At 49.7% G+C, this 18,337-nt stretch overlaps 5 protein-coding genes and 1 long non-coding RNA gene across 8 annotated transcripts; 3 read left to right on the top strand and 3 right to left on the bottom strand.

Moving 5' to 3' along the window:
- Positions 1 to 35: 35 nt before the first annotated feature.
- Positions 36 to 1,989, bottom strand: Tina-1 (Troponin C-akin-1). The gene is made up of 3 exons (XM_020952493.2): positions 1,758 to 1,989; positions 507 to 826; positions 36 to 429 (listed from the first exon to the last, which is right to left on the bottom strand). Exons 1-3 carry the CDS (start codon positions 1,770 to 1,772, stop codon positions 261 to 263), a joined length of 504 nt encoding a protein of 167 aa, XP_020808152.1. The 5' UTR covers positions 1,773 to 1,989; the 3' UTR covers positions 36 to 260.
- LOC147642895 (uncharacterized) lies at positions 1,224 to 1,773 on the top strand. Its single transcript, XR_015272797.1, has 2 exons — positions 1,224 to 1,521; positions 1,580 to 1,773. It is a non-coding gene; the product is annotated as an uncharacterized LOC147642895 (long non-coding RNA).
- A 1,033-nt stretch (positions 1,990 to 3,022) lies between the features above and the next one.
- On the bottom strand, positions 3,023 to 4,366 carry LOC110184093 (uncharacterized). Its single transcript, XM_020952477.2, has 3 exons — positions 3,491 to 4,366; positions 3,330 to 3,440; positions 3,023 to 3,267 (listed from the first exon to the last, which is right to left on the bottom strand). The coding sequence occupies exons 1-3, from the start codon at positions 4,000 to 4,002 to the stop codon at positions 3,165 to 3,167; spliced, it is 726 nt and encodes a 241-aa protein (XP_020808136.2). The 5' UTR covers positions 4,003 to 4,366; the 3' UTR covers positions 3,023 to 3,164.
- Positions 4,098 to 6,265, top strand: LOC110184118 (LHFPL tetraspan subfamily member 2 protein). Of its 2 annotated transcripts, XM_020952523.2 has the most exons (3): positions 4,098 to 5,776; positions 5,843 to 5,956; positions 6,010 to 6,265. In XM_020952523.2, exons 1-3 carry the CDS (start codon positions 5,386 to 5,388, stop codon positions 6,150 to 6,152), a joined length of 648 nt encoding a protein of 215 aa, XP_020808182.1. In that variant the 5' UTR covers positions 4,098 to 5,385; the 3' UTR covers positions 6,153 to 6,265. The 2 variants fall into 2 exon arrangements, with proteins under 2 accessions (XP_020808182.1, XP_020808181.2); XM_020952522.2 differs by having other exon boundaries at positions 4,385 to 5,956.
- Positions 6,183 to 8,196, bottom strand: LOC110184117 (dnaJ homolog subfamily C member 21). Its single transcript, XM_020952520.2, has 2 exons — positions 7,392 to 8,196; positions 6,183 to 7,328 (listed from the first exon to the last, which is right to left on the bottom strand). Exons 1-2 carry the CDS (start codon positions 7,995 to 7,997, stop codon positions 6,294 to 6,296), a joined length of 1,641 nt encoding a protein of 546 aa, XP_020808179.2. The 5' UTR covers positions 7,998 to 8,196; the 3' UTR covers positions 6,183 to 6,293.
- Positions 8,124 to 14,789, top strand: LOC110184116 (uncharacterized). 2 transcript variants are annotated; one of them, XM_020952519.2, is made up of 8 exons: positions 8,124 to 9,144; positions 9,384 to 9,682; positions 9,737 to 10,667; positions 10,780 to 11,326; positions 11,402 to 11,821; positions 11,878 to 12,072; positions 12,132 to 12,811; positions 12,864 to 14,789. In XM_020952519.2, exons 2-8 carry the CDS (start codon positions 9,437 to 9,439, stop codon positions 13,082 to 13,084), a joined length of 3,240 nt encoding a protein of 1,079 aa, XP_020808178.1. In that variant the 5' UTR covers positions 8,124 to 9,144; positions 9,384 to 9,436; the 3' UTR covers positions 13,085 to 14,789. The 2 variants fall into 2 exon arrangements, with proteins under 2 accessions (XP_020808178.1, XP_020808177.1); XM_020952518.2 differs by having other exon boundaries at positions 11,399 to 11,821.
- Positions 14,790 to 18,337: the final 3,548 nt, after the last annotated feature.

The raw sequence follows: 18,337 nt of genomic DNA, 5'->3' as shown, positions 1-18,337 counted from the left end.
GTGGTGTAGTTTATATAAGGAAAAGCCAGACAACGTTCATTTGAATTGCTTCAGTTTATTATTGTTTTTATTACAAGCTAAGTTCGCTAAAACCTAAATAATGCGTATGGTACATATCGTATATATCAGATATCAGTGTATATATCAATTGCCAATATAAGCGCGTATATATCAATCCGTACAGCTGGGCATGTACGATCTAGAAATGCAACTACCGGTAACATAAGAATAGTGGCCACTCCCCGAAGGCGACGACACGCCTAGTTCTGGGCCTCGTAGCTGAGGTCGTCCTGCGCCGGGTGCTTGTGGGTACGGCGGTGGCGCATGATATACGGATGCGTGGTGGAGTTCTCGTAGCTGGACAGGTACGGCAGGTTGAGCAGCTTCTCCGGGTACTTCTGCAGCAGGTACACCCAGCAAGGGACGGTGCTGAAATGAAAGTAATAATAGAAACAGATGGTTAGGTCGGATTCGGTTTCTCCGTCGAAGCTGACGTCAACACTTACCCCTCGCCCACGCCAATGTTCATGTCCTGCTTCTCACGCGTGTAGATGTCCTCGCAGTCCTCTAGGTTGTCCAGGGAGTTGAGCATGCGATTGTCCACCTCGTAGATCTCGCCGGTTACGTAATAGCCCACACCGGGCTTGTTAAGCAGGAAGGGAATGTTGTACCGGGTGGCGATCACCAGCGGCAGCTTCTGGGTGGTGGTGGCCTTGCACCAGAACTTGGCATGTCCATTGCCAGTACTGGCAAGGATCGAGTTGCTCGGCTGTCCGTACTTGAGGGCTCCGTAAACGAAGAGCTTGCTCAGCGCAGAGGTGGCTTTCTGCAGAGTGGGCGGAGAGAGAGAAGAGAAGTGGGGTTAGGTTAGTGGTCCGAAGAAGAGCAGGTGGTAATTGGGTATCTGGTAACTTTGGTGTCTCCGGCCTAGTAATATCAATCTTTGCCAGCTTATCTGAGATCAGCATATTTTCCACTCGCCCAAGTCCGGCAAAGCCCCCCGCCAAGTTCCCTGATAAGGCGGACGCACACGCTTCGCCGCCGTCTGCTCCTCCTCCTGCTCCCCTGTGATTGTAGCGGTCGTGCCCACCGTCGATGTTTAATAATAGAATAAAAATTGAGCGCTGCTCGCACAGATGAGCTGGCCGGGATGGCCCTAACCGGTTTGGTGCATTTAACACTCATTAACACTTATAAACTGTTCTGTTTTTGGGGCTTTTTAGGTGTGCGTGCCTCGCAAACTGCGCAGCAGCTACGCCTCCATCGGCTGTGTACATATACATATGTACATATAAGTACCATATCTCCAGATATCTCTACGTACATATGTGGGCGATTTATGCGCGTGATTAGGGGCAGGACGGATAATTGCTAAATCGGTCTAATCAATGGTGTAAGTGGAGATCACACGCAACCCGCCAGGCGGCCTCCAATCAATGTCATTACTATGAGGCATTGCATCGCCACCGGTGCCGCATCTCGCCGAGTTGCTTACATAACTCGCCGCCCGAGCTAGCACACGTAAGTATGTATATGTATCTATTAAACGAAATAAAATAGTTCTTGGAGAAATCCATAGCCTGGAGAGCACTTCCTGTTCGCTGGAGTCTACTGTTAGCCTGGATTTTCCCACGCTTTCGCTAGGGCTGCCCACTTGCCAAGCGTGCCGCCACGCAGGACGAAAAGGATGCGTATCGCCGTATACACAAGAGGTGTGTGTATATACACAATAAATGCTTTTCCCCGGGTCCACGTACCTTGGCTTGGCCCATATTTTTCCTGTTTCTTGTTTTCTTGTCGAACCGCTTGCAGGTAATTAAAATTGCAAAGTGCTGCAGTTGCAAAAGAGAAAGAGCTCTTGAGGGGATCGGGACGAGGTGTGCAGGAGCTTCCAGCCAAAGATTGAACCGCGCCGATGGACAGCAAAACTCCAACTGAAACGCGATGGAGAACAATCGGAACACGAATGCCGCTGCTGTTGGTGGTGGGTACAGTGGAAAGAATTGTGAGAAAATTTTAAAATATCTAATATTTTAAAACTATTTATTTTTGTTGTTGCTAATTTGTTTACTGCATTAAGCATTTCACAGAAAATCACCTCATTGATTATGCACGAATTCAAGCCGAATTTTTTCATTCAAATCTGAAATTATTTAAACTTAAAATTCAAATTTTTTTTATTGTATCCAATATGGATAATATTGAATATTAAATTTTGTTCATCACAAAACTCGTGCTCACTGTGCGATGTCGCCAACAACAACCAGAGGCCCGCCTCCAATGGGAACAACAACAAAACAAAAACACGCCACACGCGCAAAGCTAAAAATGACGCCGACGTCGCCGTCGGCTGCGCTGCTGTCTTGGGCTTGCTTGGTGGGGCTTTATCTAAGAACCAATATACCCTTTAAATGGAGTACCCTGTGTTGGAACCCCCCTTCCCCAATTTCGAAAGGAAAACTGAGCTCTTATCGCAACTAGAAGCAGCTCTTGAGAGACGCTTGTAAACAAACATTCATTTCTCCCTTCAGGGCGTCCTCTTAAACATAAAAGTAAAAACAAAAAATTATTATTTTTATTTTAAAATTGTTGTTCCCTCTTCAAACACAATCTCCTAGGCCCCCTTGACATTTTCACTTTCGATGACGACGCCCATGGAGAACACGTACGCATGCCTCTGCCTTGCTTCGGTCTTGATTCTCCGCCGATCTGCTGCCTATCGGATACACATACATACATACATACAGATGTATACGCACATAATTTTATGTAATTAATTCAAATTTTAAGCGACGGGCCTTCCATGTGTCTGATCTGCTATAAACAATAACAAAATCACTATGTAATTTAGCGTGGTGGGAGCGGCAACAACCAAAATTGTTGACCAAGCTCTCTTACGCTCTGAGTCTATTTTTGGGGGCTTGGGGCTCTCTCTCTCTCTCTCTTAACTTGTACCCTAATAGGTGAAGTCTATCAGTTTGCAGACTCTCTTAATACTATGAGATGAACATTAGATTTTCCTAAGACGATAAATACTTTAATTAAAATAAATTAAATATTATATATACACATTTACATGACGGTGAAATTCAGGAATTTCAACCAAAAGAGATTAATAGGAACCTAAAACAGCCCTTGTAAGTTACAGCTGACTTGATCCAAGGTCAATAGTCCCTGGAGCAGATGCCATTCCGAGCATAATGGAGGTGTTTGTGTCGGCAGGCACACAAGTTGGGCGCGAAGCAGTAGGCGTGGGGTCCACAGTCGCTGGAGGAGAGGAGCGAGATTAAGTAGAGGTAACTACTCACTACTCAGAAGTAACTACTCACTGCTCACAGATAGGCATGCACTGTTGTCCGTGGAGCAGGGTGGCCCGCAGCTCGTACCCCTGGGCACAGGTGCACTGGCCGTCGAAAGAACAAGTGCCATGAGTGCAGCGTCTGTAGAGGGCATCCTGTTACTCTACTCCACTCATAGATAGCTCACTTACCCCAGACAGGGATCCAGCAGGCGGGCAGCCCTATGACGACACTTTTGCGACAGAGGATCGAAGTAGTAGTGCCTGTCCTTGCGGCAAACACACAGATCCGGGGCGGCACAGTAGCCACCGGCCGCCTGGCAGCCGGGCAAGCACTCGGCCGCACAGACAAGTCCATCCGGACTAGCCCCCATATACTGGTCTGCACAGGGACAGGGTCCGTCCTCGAAACAGACGCCGTTCCGGCAGACGATGTTGCAGCGTCTCACGCACTGCCGGGTGTTGACCACCAACATCTCGTAGTCGGAGCACAGCGGCGGAGGCTCGTTGATCTCCCAGTAGCCATAGTCGTAATAGTAGTGAGCCTGCACAAGGGTGACGCCCAGGAGCAGCAGCAGGAAAGCCATCCAACCCATCATCTTGGCGAACTGAGAGTAATTCTGTTCAGGCCACGAAAACGAGAGTGAAAGTGATTTCCTCCGGCGGCGTAATTTGTGTGCGGATCTCATTAGGGACTCGGTCATAATCGCTGTACGCAAACAGAGTATGCCCAACGAGATGACGCAATGGCCCCCAGTGGCCGCGGTCAACTGATAACCGCTCGACCGGGGATCGCCTCGATCGGAATTACAGCAGAGCCATTTGCATCGATCGAATCGAGTCGAGCAGACGCCACATTACTCACTCACCCGCTCGGCCAGGGAGTGGGGGAGTGGAGCTGGTGCTGGTGGAGTTGTCGGATCGGATTCAACCCGATCGTGTGTGTGCGCGCGGAGAGCGAGGTTTAGCCAAGGAGAACACTTTAACAGCCCGATTCTGGAATGTCTGGATTTCTGCGCTCTCGATGTTGCGGCGACGGCGCCCACATCTGCATGTCCACACTTGAAAAAAAAAGATGCATTTTTAAATTCTTTAAACTTGTTTTAATTTATTTGCTAAAATAAGACATGCACCTTATTGGTTAACATAGATTTCAGCACTCCCAATCTTAAACATTTTTAAAATTTTCCTATTTAATATGATGATTTGTTAAATTGCAAGATTTAGTCCTTGCTCCTTGCGTATTTACAATTCAGAAAACAACATTCGACTTAGGGTATGTTTTGTGTATTCAGTGCACTCACTGACCCATTTTCAGACCGAGCAATCAATTCTCTTTAATCACAATTCAATTCTTCCGATGAGCATTTCTCGCAGTGGGGCCCGTCTCTGTCTCTGTCTCGGGACCGGGACTGCAGCTGGCTTTAATGCGCCCCATTCATTCAGTCGGTTGGTGTCGGCGAGCGATGACGCAGTGGAGCAGCAGCAACGGCAACGGAATAGGCGACGCCTGCGCGAACGGAAGTCCAGAAGAGTGTGGCACAGAGTTGCCAAATAGCCACCGACGCTGGGGGGATTAGCGAAAACGCCATCGAGGCAGCAGAGTTCTTGCATTCGCTTTTTCGTTCTTTCTTTCTGCGCTTCGATTGCAACAACAAATTGAGTACTGGACGCGACCGCTGGCCCTAGCCCTGGACTGCCCTCTCCCGCCATAGCCCATCTTCAGCCCCACTCCCCACTCCCCCGCCAGCAGTGAGCGTGTGTGCGCGGGGTGAATAACATAAAACAGACAACAGACGCAAAAAGCGAGCGCATAACAGCGAACGGCGAAAGCATAAAATAAACAATTCCATTTCGGGCTGGTCAACTGGGAGGAAGTTCTGGCCCCGGCGCTGCTGGTGGTGGTGACTGGTGCGGCGGTGGTGGGTGACGCTGTGGCGGTGCTGTGGGTGGGTGTGGGATGTGCGTGCTCAGACAGAGTGAGAGCCAAAAGCTTAGAGTCTATTATCTATCCAGCCAGTGCTGACGTCGCTGGCAATCTGTGAGCTTTGCTGAATCCGGAATCACGAATTGGAGACGCTGCTGATATGTGCTACGTTATTATTACGAGCGCTAGCCTGGTGTGGTTCCTCTGCAGCCTGGTGGCCGACATGCTCTTCGCCGTGGCCCTGGTCACGCCCAAGTGGCTACTGGGCCCCGCCCAAGCGGCCAATCCACGGCGCCAGTCATCGGTGGGCATCTATACGCGCTGCAAGGTGATGCAGGAGGGGGGCTTTCACTGCGGCCGCTTCGACCTGGACGGACTGGCCACGGACAGCAGCGTCTATCCCGGCGAGTGGAAGGCTGCCATGTTCTTCGTCTCGCTGGGCTTCATCCTACTCTCGGTCACGGTGCTGCTGACCCTACTAACCTGTTGTCGCCAGTCGGCGTTCGGCAAGAGCATCCACAACATGACTGCCTGCGCCCAGGTGGTGTCAGGTAAGAAAGAAGCCAATCCTCTGCCGATCCTTTGTTGCTCCACCACAAATGATGCCCGTTTTCCAGGAATAAGCGTGATGCTGGCTCTCTTTCTGCACCCGCTGGGCTGGCGGGCGGCTCGGGTCCAACGTCTGTGCGGTCCAGAGGCGGAACCATTCTATCCCGCCGACTGTAGCATAGGTAAATGTGTTAAATTCCCTGTTGATCAGCCTAAACCTTGAACTCCGCCGCAGGAATCTCCTTCTACTGCGCAGTTATCGGAGTACTACTCACCTTTGCTGCCGCTGGCCTGAGTCTGAAGGCGGAGTCGTCCAATATGCGTTCTCGTGTCCGCCGGAGCGTGGAGTCCGGCAACAAGCTGGTATGCATTCCGTAACTGCCTTTCGGAAATAATGAGCACAATCTCTTGCTGAGAGCGAGCATACTTAACTTCATTCTTGAATTATCTTTAACATTAGCATAAATAAACGTCTAACTTTTCTACAGTAAGGATACGAGGACAGGTTTCCCTCCAGAATTACTTGTTACGCCTGCCCTTGGCCTTGCCGGGAGGCTTGCCCTCGACATCTGGCTTGGCCTTCGGTATGTAGACGCCGTGATTCGTCTTCTTCAAGTGCGCAAATAGCTTGTTCTTCGAGTCGAAGACGAGCCGGCAGGTAACACAGGTGTGTTGCGGCGCTGTCGCTTCGAGATCCTCATCTCCACCCTTGGCAGCGTTTGCAGCTGCCGCCCTGGCCTCCTTGGGTTCTGTTTCTGGAGCTCTTGGCTCTACGGTTTTCGCCTTGTTCGTTGGCGTTGTCTTTTTGCTTTTGCTTTTTTTGGCTGCTTTTTTGCCTCTGCTCCAGTCGTCGTCTTCGGATTCGCTCTTCGTCGTGGCCTTCAGGTCTATGGGCTCGTCTGCACCATCGCTTGCTTCCTCCAGCACTTGCTTGGCAGCTGTCTTCTTTGATTTTTTATTCTTTTTGCTGCGCTTTGTTTGCGTGGTTTCTTCTTCGCTAAGCGCCTCGTTACCGGATAACTGGTCATTAGCAATCTCTGCTTGGTCCAGAGCATCTTCCAATCCGTTTAAACTGTTTTCGTGGGAGGCGTCACCGTTGAAGGCCTCCTCTTCGGCCTCCATTTCCTGACGCAGCCTTTCCACGTTGTCCCGGTGCTTCTTGCTCTCCTCGTGATTGGTTCTCGCTTTCGCGTTTTTAAATGTCTTGTTGCACGCTACGCAATAGAGGTCATCTACGTACTCCACCTCCAGATCTATATCGCTCTCGTCCTCAGAGTCCACAGCGCCTTCATTGTTGTCTTCGTCATCGTCATCCGTGTACTCGTCCGAATCACTGCCATACTGCTGTGCCAACTGCTTCAGCTGCTCCTCGTATCCCTCGTTGAAAACCTTGTTCTCCCTGGCGGCCGCCAGTTCCTCCTGCCGCTTCCGCAGCTGCTCCCTGCGCTTCTCCTCCTGTTTGAGGCGATTGGCCTCGGCTCTCTCCTCCAGCACGCGCCTGTAGGCCTGCACTCGGCGATCCCGCTTGCGAACAAAGTTTACCAGGTTGCGCACCTGCAGTGAAAGTAACAAAAAGGTCAGCAAATAAAGAAAGCTACTATAAGCGGTGGGTTTCACCTCCTCGTTCCGTTCCTTGCGGGCTGCCTGAACGATCTTCTTCATCTCTTTCTCCACCTTGCGCAGAATGAAGCGCTCCTTGATCTCACGGACGTCGTAAGGGCAGAGCCACTCGTAAGTCTTCTTGGTGCTATATGCCTGCCAGAAGGCGTAGAAGGGACCCACAACATCCTCGTAGCTGCTATCCGCGTTACCAAACTCGGGCGCTAGGCTAAGGTGGTCGTCACCGTCCATGAACTCGATGTCCTCCGAACCGATCTGGACAAAGACGTCGCCGTAGACGCGGTAAAAGCCTTGCGGGTCGTCGCCGAACCCTTTGTAGCAGCTGCTGGTGAAGTACTGGAACACGTCCAGGCAGTTCTCTGCGTACTCCGAGTTCTTGCCCCGTAGAATCTGCTCGCGATGGTTGTCGTACCAGGAGCGCTCCTGAGGGTCCGATAGCACCTCGTAGGCCTGCTGGAGCAGCTGAAATCGTTCCTTGGCCTCCTCCAAACTGTCCGGGTTTTTGTCGGGGTGCCAGCGCAGGGCCAGCTTGCGATAGGCAGTCTTGATTTCGCCATCGTTGGCGTCCCTTTGGAGCCCCAGCTCCTCGTAATAGCAGCGCATGTTTTCCAACGATAAATTTTAATACGTAGTGTTAGACAACATCACAAGTCATCTGGAGCTCACAACTGCGTTCTGGCGGCTCCTTGGCCGCAGTGCTGAACAACGTTCCGGGGTGTTATTAAAATTACGTATAAATAGATTGCTTTTAGGCTTAACTTGTAATTCCACAATTTTAAGGGAAAAACTTACTGCAAAAAAATATTTAATCTCAATCTGATTAATTTCACAAGGAATCCTTGCAGCGGCATTTAATTTCGAATTCGTAACGGCTGTTGTGCACATCCTCGCTGCGCATTCCGTCATTAGCTTTTTTTCCTTTGACGGCGGCGGACGCTTTCTTTTCGCGCCGGTCCGCGCATCATTAGTTGAAATTCTTCCGCACGCTTGTCTCGCAACCACCGAAAAGTTTATACATCCCATACCAATACATACAAATATAAAACAACCGGAAATAAGATGTTAAAAAACCTAGTGAAACGAAGCACTTCTGTGTAGCAGCACCGCAATCTAACGGGACTTGCCGTTCTTCTTCGAAAAGCTACTCTGCTTTTTTCTTTATAATTTAGCCTAGAACGTTTTCGAATAATTTGCATGAAACACAAATCGAGTATAAGTTCAACCATTGCCAATCAACAATAACAATATTCGCAAAGTTCCCAAAAACGGTTATGCATTAAAGTCTGCAGCCGAAAAGGGAAAATAGCTTGACATAAAATTTACAGTTACGTGGGATTTACAACTGAGGACGAGACGCACACAGACAACTCACACAGTCAAAGACCCACTCCCATGCAAACACATACATACACACACACATACTTCATCGCACAGCTTGGCTTCGTTTTGGGGGCGAGAGTGGAGTCCTTGAGGCAAGCATCCATCGTTGGGCAGGCTTACGAACCACCCCAACTCGGGTGCGTCGGTACTCGGCCTGAACTGAACTGAACTGAACGGCAAAAAATAACCGTCAACAAAAAACAAACAAACACAGGCGTTGCGTTTGTGTGTGTCCGTGTTCGTATCCGTGTGTGCCCGCCGTATAGGTTTACCGTTGGGTCCGCCTTTTATCTCGCTCGCACAAATAGTGGAGGCGTAAAGGAAGGATATTATGAGGCAGCAGACAACGTTGGCCGCCTTTGCGAATAAGGTAATTTCGCAAATGCCAAGACACCCCCACCCCCACCCCCACCCACTCTCGCACATACAGCCACAGAGAAGGGCAGGAGGAAACTATAGAAATTGTGACCCTGCTTTTCTGCCGGATTAAATGGATTTCCTTATCATCGCAAAGTGGTCCCAGGAGTCCGTTTTTGCTCCATTGTTGCAGCGAATTGCATTTTGCAGCTAGCTTTAATGGCTCCTCTCTGTCTCTATCCTTCTTTTCAGTTACGTCAGCAACTAGAATCCGTCCATTTCGACTAAGACTACGGGTCAGAACGATGTTCGGGTCCAAGCTGCGCTCATGGATGGAGACGCACATTGTGCGTCCCCGCAAGAAGGGCAGCAAACACAAGCAGGCCGCCGCGGAGGCGGGCAGCTCCATTTCCGGGCATGGGAACGGAAAAAAGGCAGGCACCCTTCCGTCGCAAGGAAGCAACCTCACCAGTCCGGTGCTGACTAGCAGCGGGAGCCACAGCATCGCCAGTCCTGTCCGAAGGCGCGAAGTGTCTCCCATTCAGTGCCACGTAAGCGGCAGCCCCCTATAGTAACGATAAATTCTAATTCTCTTGGTTACACAGCCCCCAAGTCGTCGCTATGGCTGGCAATCCCCAGATGACGACTCGTACGTCATCACATCGCCCAAGTCGGACAACCTGCTGTACGCCACGAACTGCTATCAGACGCACCAGGAGCCCCTGCAGGCACAACAGCCATCACACAACTTAAGCGTGCCAAACAGCAAGGATTGCTTTGGAGCCGACAAGTCGCCTATCCGTGTTAACTGCTCCTCGTCATCCATATCGTCATTGTCTTGGTCTACCGGCTCTAAGGAGCCCTCTTCCGGCAAGCAGACCACCTTTAGGGAGCAACCATCCAATGGGGATTATCACATTCCTCCCGAGGAGGAGGTGGAGTACGAAGAGGTGGGCGCTCTGCTGCTCCGCCCTCCGGCTCCCATGGCGCATCACCAGCGGCCACAGTCCGAGAACCTAGGCGCCATGCGGCTGATCTACGAGGAAGAACCAGTCAGGCAAGGCAGCAACCATGTGCGTTATGGCCGCCTGTTGCCCTCAAAGCTGGCGCCGGCTCAACTGGGCAGCGAGTCTCTGGACAATTTGTCCAGTACTCCGCCCATACCACCTGCTCCGCCAGGAGGGTCGCGGATGCGAGTTCCCCGAGGGGTGCAGCGCAGCAACTTTATGCCAGGCCCACGACCACACAGCCTGCCGTCGCCAGAGAGCGCCTACTCCACGGGCTACTCCACTGACGGCACTTCGCCGTGCGCTGCCAGCAATTGCAACCCGCCTGAGTACTACATCAACATGCGCTCGGGCACCCACTACTTTCCCAAGAGTGTCAACTCGCTGGCCATCGAGGCCCAGCGCTACAAGTTCGGCTTGAACCGCATCGAAGAGATGTCGCCAATGGATCCTCTGCCCAAGAGCAACTTTGGCCTAGAGTCGTCGCCCAGTCCGCTGGCCCTGCGCCAGCAGCCGAAGCTTTTTGAATGTGAGTTGTGGGCGTGGAGTTTTGCCGCCAACAAAGCAATTAACCCCATTTCGAGTCCCGACTTGACTGAAGTAATGTTCCACTTCGCTTTGCTTTCTCCCCTCCATTGCAGCTCCCTCGCCGAGACAGCGCTGTCGCATAAGGACCAATCCCTGGTACAACACGGGCGAGCACTTGCCAGCCTCGTCGGGCCCCACGCGCTTGGAGCAGGATGCAACCAGCACCACCTCCACCACTTCGTCGGGCATTAAGTCGAGCAATGAGCTGGAAGTTCCGGCAGCGGCGGCCAAAACAACAGTAAACAAAGCAACCCCCAGCGGCAGGGGCACTCCCAGCAAGTCGCCCCGTGTGGGTGCGGACATTGCTGGCGGTGGGGTTGGAGCTGGTGGTGTTGTTGCACCTGGAACAGGAGTCGCTTACGAGTCCGAGGGCTCTTCGTCGTCGACTGAAGTGGAAAATCTGCATGCCCCGCACACCATAAAGCGACTTCACTTGGAACAAGGGGAGACGACAACAACTTCAGCTCCTGTGGCAGCTGGTGGCGGAACAGGGGCCACCACCACCTCCTTTGTGCTTAGCGACGACGAGGCGACCCTCAACGAGATGATTGGGAAGTTTGACGAGAGCTACATCTACGAGAAGGAGACTGACATCCTCAGGTGAGAGCTGCGCAGTCAGAGCAACTCGAGTGGCTTTGCTCACTTTCCACCCATTTTCCCTTCCGCTTTCAGCAGTGACTCGGATCCCACTGACTGTTGCGCTTCGGAGCTTGACACTGGACAGGATGCGGGCGATGAGTGCGACACCGACGAGCTGTTGGACATTGATTTTATAGACACATCATCCATGCAAGAGGTGGTGCTCGATCGGCAGGATCTGACACGCAATCTTGGTAGCTGCCACTATTATTCCCACCAGCCCATGAGCCCCATGTTGAAGCGAAAGTCGTCAACGCGCTCGCGGCGCAAGAGTGGCCAGGAGGCAATCGATGGCTCTCAGCAGCGACGACGCAAGCGGTTCCTAAAGACGCGCAAGAAGAGCTGCGAGAACCGTGAAAAACAGCCATTCTTGCCTCTAAGTGAGCCTCGTGGAACTCGCAGCGTGGGAGGGACGCCCGTCTGCTTGCGTCGTAATCTTCTGGGCCCCAGGGAAAGGCAAGTCCAGTCTCTAATCTCGTATTGTTCGTTGATATAAGCCAGTTAATTTGCAGGATTTACAAGACTTCGCCACTGTCGAATCGGTCCAATTCACTAATCTTCGGCAGCGTCAATAAAAAGAATTCTCTCACCATCGCAGAGAGCGAGAAAGCTCTGCTCAAAGCGGACATGGAGGCTGATATGAAATACAAGCAGCTTATAATGGAGGCAGAGTCGCTGCTGGAGTCAATGAAGAACAGCCTGCAGAGGTAGTAATTTTAACTAAGTTTTCCCTTTGAGAAGACTCCAATTAAGAAATATTTTTTAGCATTCCCAGGGACACACCCGTTGCCAGTCCGAGGCGCTTGAATCCATTGGCTAACAAACGCGTGGAGATGCTCAAGCACAGTGAGGTAGACTCTAAGAAGCAGGCTCCTCCCTCTAACAACACTCCACTGGAGAATGAACTGGCTGCAGCGATCAATAAACGAATTGAGATGCTGAAGTTTGAGACTTCGTCTGCTGCCTCGCCTCCCAATAGTCCTAAGCTGAGTCGCTGCAGTCCTCGCAAGACGCACCTAACCAACTTCATGAACCAGAACGCTCCGCCGGAGCTGCCGCCACGCAAGATGAACAACGGCAATGTGCCAAAGGCTCCGCTCTCCCCTCAGTTGCAGCTAAATGGCAGGCGTTTACAGGAGAGCCCTAAGGGAAAGCGACGCACCATGATGCTGACATCGACCACCACAACTACAGTGATAAGCTTCAACGGCAGCGACTCGGAGATGGAGTGCACTGTGGCTCTGGAGGATGTTGGCAATCACAACTACTTGCAGGATCAGCCGAGGGCGAAAGTCAAGCTGGATACCCATCTCCAGAATCAGGTGCATTCTGAGTCCTTGATTAACAATAATTTCTATTGTCCGCACAGCGAGCCACTGAAGCGCAAGGTGTACAAGGGGAGCTCCTCTTTCGAGCGGATTAAGAAGAACTTTGACTTGGAGTTTGGTGAGTGCTTAGTGTTGGCCATGAACCCGCGTTATAACGACAGAAATTACAGAGGCAAACGGACGGAGCAAGTCGAACGAGCGTTCGCAACTTCAGCTCTTAACTTCTGTTTCAGCAAAAAGCTCTATGCATGACGTGACACTGGACGAGGCCAAGGAACAGGCAGCAAAGGGAGGCGGCAGCAAGCAACAACTCATACTGAACACTATTGTGGATCTGAAGCGGAGCTTGGAGCATCAGAGCCATCAGCTGAGTGGGCTGAACGGTGAATAGAACTGAGTGAACTGACTAGTAGGGTTAAGATCATTATCGTCACACGTAACCATCATACATAATCTAGACCGTAATGATAACTAAGTTAAACCAAGTCCAACCGAATCCCTCAGACTAGACACGTCAACTGAGCGCAATAACTTTCTAGCTGATAAGAGAAGACGACTATTTACATTGATGGTAACACTAGACGAGTGTCGTAATAGGAACTATGGACTGGAGCAGAAAGTTATTACTTATTACAAAAAATCTGTAGAATTTGTAGCGAATTGTTTTTCATGTTGATTTCTCGTTTCCGTTGCTTGATATATCATAGCTCTTATTTCAAACACATCAGCTAAAGTATTAGTAATTGTTTAGTTTTTTTCCTATATACTATATATACTATAACCTTTCGTTCTCACTTAAAATGGATGTGCCAAGCGGAGAATGTGTTTAGAACACCGACTCCCTGGCCTACCCGGCGTAACTATTCAATATACTAACCACCCCTAGCTTGAATATGTTGCTCCTAGTCAATAACTCGTAATACTCCTTAGTTCGATGTCGAAATTTCTCTCTTTCCGATGCATATCTACGCGTACACTTAGAGAACTCAACTCAACTTATGGTAGAACCTTTCACACTTAATCATCATCAGCATTATTGCCGAGCATTCGGAAGTATAGTCCTTTAAGTAAAACATATTATCCATCCAATCTGAAAATTGTTTAGCCAAATTGTTTTTACGTAGTTTAATGGAGAAGAAAAGACATTGTTCCACTGTTCTGTTTCCTTAGTTAAGCAAATGAAGGTTGATTCTGTTTTCAAGGCCAGACATTGCTTGAAGCTGGCGTTGTATTGGCAAGGTTTATAATGATTTCCTCCGACTCGGGGGCTGTAATTGGTTGTAATTTGGATTAATCGAATTATGTATTGTGTTGTGTCCAATTAGTATGCATATAGACGCTATAGAACCCACAAAAAGCAAACATACATAATCTAAGTCAATACTGTAACGTGATAATAAACTTAATGAAAACCCCCAAGACCAATATTAAGCCATTGGTCGAGTAGTAAGTATATTAGTTATCATATATATATTATATATATATATATATATATCCAAACAATTATGCCTTTGTAGCTTTGCCCACTTGTGTTCTCCATTGAAATTGAAATTGCAATTAGTTTTCGTTTTCGCTTACGTACTTGCGTACTAGTGCTTGCCATTAGAGGAGCAGGAGGCGGCGTGGTGGAGCGCTCCAGTGTGCCGTGTTAAATTTACTTAATTAGTTTCACCCGCGGTGCGACACTTGAACATCGGACATCGGACTCCGAGCGCACCGAGCGAGCAGTGACCGCTGTCGCGAAAGACGCACGTCGTGGAATCAAGAAGTCCAGCTCGATCCACCGCTAACGCGTAGTTCCCCTCCAGTTAGTCTGCATGACAGTAATTTATGCGCCCTAGATTCGAAATACTCAATTGGTTTTCCGATTTGAAGCAGCAGCGACCTTAAGACAATCCAACGAGCTTTTTGATACGACGACTTACCACAGTTTAGATACACCGCAACTTAGGATGAGACTGCAGCCAGATCCACGACGGTACCACGCGTGGTATGAGTGATATTTGTTGTTGTGAACCCATTATCCTATCACAGCACATTACTGAATTACTATACCCACGTACTTTAGTCGCCAATAAAGGACCAATATTTTGAAATGCCCGCTTGATCTTGAATGGGTTTTTTCTGGTCGAGTCACTGTGGAATTTCCAGAGTAGCCGCCGCTCATCCCCGTTTCTTGTCATCTCGATCATTATATTGCGTCTGGCTGGCGGTAAAAATAAACCCAAGGCAGTGTTCTAAAAATCCCCAGAAAAGCATCAACAATGGAAAATTAGCAGACAGATCATGGACTTGCTACGGCTCCGTCGACGTCTGCGTCTTAGCTGCTAATTATGCAAATGGGTGGCATGGGAGCGGGTGAGCCGCCAGGCGAGGAACTGCCCGGCGGAATACCAATTGGACAGGCCACGCTTAAAACATCAAATCAGCATTAAACATGGCCGGCCCGAGTGCCAGAGTCGCAAAAGGAGGCACGACTGACGGACCTGAGACGTCACTCGTCCTATATAAGGCCAGAACTGGTTCCTCTTCCACAATGTGGTGGCCACTGGCAGGAGCACGGACAGGTCCGGTCCCCAAACTGCCGATCCCACATTGAAAGCGTTTTTTCCCTTGAGAAGGGTACTATTGTACATAAACTATTTCAGATATTTCGATGCGAAAATACAGTTAAAAACGAAAAAGACTGTTAACTTTGGGATATTGAATTTTGTATACCCAACCCAACATTTATTTTGACAAAATGAAGTTTAAAAAACTCATAGCTAATCGAAAATAGCGTTGATTTTAGTATGGAAAGCAGCCCTTAATTATTTTTTATTAGGGTAATAAATCTGCATACTCCGATTAAAATGTAAAAAATTCAACATTTTACCAATTTTAACGATGCAACCCCTTAAAAAATCTGAAAAATGTCGAAAAAAATTATTTTTTTTCATACATGTCCAGAAAGATTTGCCTTTTGATGATCAAGAATATATATAGTTTATAGGGTCGGAAATGACTCCTTCACAGCGTTACAAGCTTCTGATTAAAATTATAATACCCTACAAGGGTATACAAATATTTGTTGTAATATTTAAATTTCAGCGTGCAGATTTATTACACTTTTAGAAACATAAACCTAAGCTTTCCAAATTATGTATGTAAATGAATGTATTTGTTTTCTCCTAGTTATCCTTATTTTAAACTTTCAGTTCGCCTGGAGACGCATTTTCTGATAGGGTATTGCTCAGTGCGTTTTGGCCAAGGCTCTCTCCCGCCCCCTGAAGGCAAAACAATTTCGGGCCACTCTCAGCCTGCAGTTTTGCTTTTGATCTCGTCTCGAAAGCTTTGGCAGTTTTGGCAGCGGTGGGAGAGGAAGCGGGGATAGGGCGGGGTTGTTGTCGTTTTGTTAGCCGTCATGTTGTCTGTTGACTTGTTGTTGCTGCTTTTTAACGTCTTTGTCGATTATTGTTATTATTATCGAGATTCTTGTTGTCGTCGGCTCGCTGGCTTTTTAGCCATAAAATGTTACTTTAGTGTTGGCCCGCCGCAGTCTGTGCCCTCTGTCGCAGTCGCGGTCGGCGTCGCATCGTCACATCGTCGCAGCGGGCAGCGCAGTCGCTGTTTTTAGCCATGAAGGTCATGCCCAGGTGTGTGGCATTCAGATTCACCTGAGCCCGGACCGAGAGCCCGCGTCCGAAGTAGAAACCGAAACTGAAACCGACTCGGCGGCGAGCCGAACTGCGGCTGCGCTTGCGCTCAACGCAAAACAGGTGCGGGCAGGTGCGCGCAGGGAGAGGGGAGGGACTGTGGAGGCACGTTGTTGTTTTGGCAGTTATGAAACTAGTCCAATGACTCGCTTGAGTGTTAGGTTTTGCCGCCTCTTCTTGTAAGCCTGTAAGCACGCACACACTGCCGCCGCACACCGGGCGTATGAGTGATCTTCTGTTTGGGGAAACTTGTGGGCCAAATGCATCTCGTTTCGTTTGGTCGTTCCTCTTGGCCAGTTCTCAATGTTGCGTCAGCCACCACTTCTCCAGAGTTTCGCCACTTGGCCTTAAATGTGCGCAATACCAAACCAATTGACGCCTCCCCCGGAGCGGGGAAAGCTTAGGCCCAGAGTTGACAAAGGAAAACAGCTCCGTCATGCGGCAGTGTGCAAAAATTTGCTCATTCTGCTGCGTAGCTGATTGTCCGGTTCTGGCGACGGCTCAGCATCCGAGTGGTGGGGATCCCCCTTCTGCCCTTCAGTAGCTTCTTCCGCCTAAACAGGTCACAGTTGCCTTTAGGTCGCCCAACGGTACCCACTTAACATTGCTACAGTGAGAGCTCCCCCCAGAGCTCTAAGAACCCGTTCCTGGGACACTCGACTTAAAATATTATAAAACACAAATTAAATTCATCAACTCAAAAGGGAATTACAATTTTAAATACAAATAAACTTAATGTTTATATAGTCAATGATTTCAGATCTTATTTATTAATAGGTACAATTGCATTTCTCTGTTTGTTTCGGTGTATCACCGCTCACGATCCAATGGCTCTGAATCAGGGCAGCTGCCTGTTCTGGCCTTTCTGCCGACGTCACAACAGCTCTCTGAACTTGGCCCACCTTTCTGGGAGTGCGAGTGTGCGGTGTGTGTGCTCCCCTTTCACAGGTGTGTGGAGCTTGGAGTGGGCCAAGCTAATTAACTTTGAGGGTGCTCAATTAGCGCTTACTCCCCTTTCGGCCGGCGATGAAGTTGAGAGGTTGTCGCAAGCCCGGCTCCGAAGCGGAGGAGCAGGGGATCGCACACCGAAGGGGACTTACCTCCGCAGAATGTTCGTGAATGAATCTCTTTTGGCATGATTTAGCGCTCTGTGTAATGTGTCCAAGCTCTCAGCTCCCGCTCCACGAGTGTGTGTTAGTGTGGAATTTCGAGTTTTTGGACTTTGTACCAATGGCTGCTAGCCATGAACCGACGCGTCGACGAGCTGGCCGCCAACACAGGCTGCTCCCCGCATCGCCCGCGAAATCGTGAGGCTTTGCTTACGAGCTGTTTGCGCTGGCTCTGCTCCATCTATCGGGGCATCGCAAATGGGCCGTAATTGTTCAGCATAATGCGGAATAAAGGTGCCCCGATTTGGTCCCAGAACCCCGACCAAATCGGACGGACAGCGTCCGAGAATGGCACTGGGACCAGGAAGTCGGTTACTGGGGGACCACCTCTCGGCCCTAACGGAAACTATGCGAACTACGAGATCGATTAAGGCTTGCCTTATGGCTTTGGCTTCCGCCTGCGATCAATCGAGCTGCTGGGGTCAAACGGAAGTGTTTCACGATATTTTCGGACCTACCCGACCCCACATGCTAATCTCTGAAGCTGAAGCTTCTCCGAGTGCCGTTATTAATTAATTTCTCGTTTCGAGTTATTTTCGGATCGCGGCAGCGGCACGTGATAGAATTTGATTCCGAATTTCGTTTTTTTTCTTTTTTATGGCTGCAGCAGCTCAATGTTGCAGAACCGCAGCGGCAGCCTTGGAGACCGAGGCTTGTGGAGCTTAGAGAGCTCGGAGCTCGCAGTTTGGAGAACTCGGACCTTGGGCAGCTCGGCCAGATCGACTTGACCAGTTACACAGAGGGCTCAAACTGCTGGCTCACGCCGACGACAGCGACTTT

This window comes from Drosophila serrata, unplaced genomic scaffold, assembly GCF_035046125.1.
Source record: "Drosophila serrata isolate PLE 108 unplaced genomic scaffold, ASM3504612v1 contig_334, whole genome shotgun sequence".
Classification (NCBI taxonomy): domain Eukaryota; kingdom Metazoa; phylum Arthropoda; class Insecta; order Diptera; family Drosophilidae; genus Drosophila; species Drosophila serrata.
The sequence above is the reverse complement of the archived record's forward strand: the minus strand, read 5'-3'. Positions and strand labels throughout refer to the sequence as shown.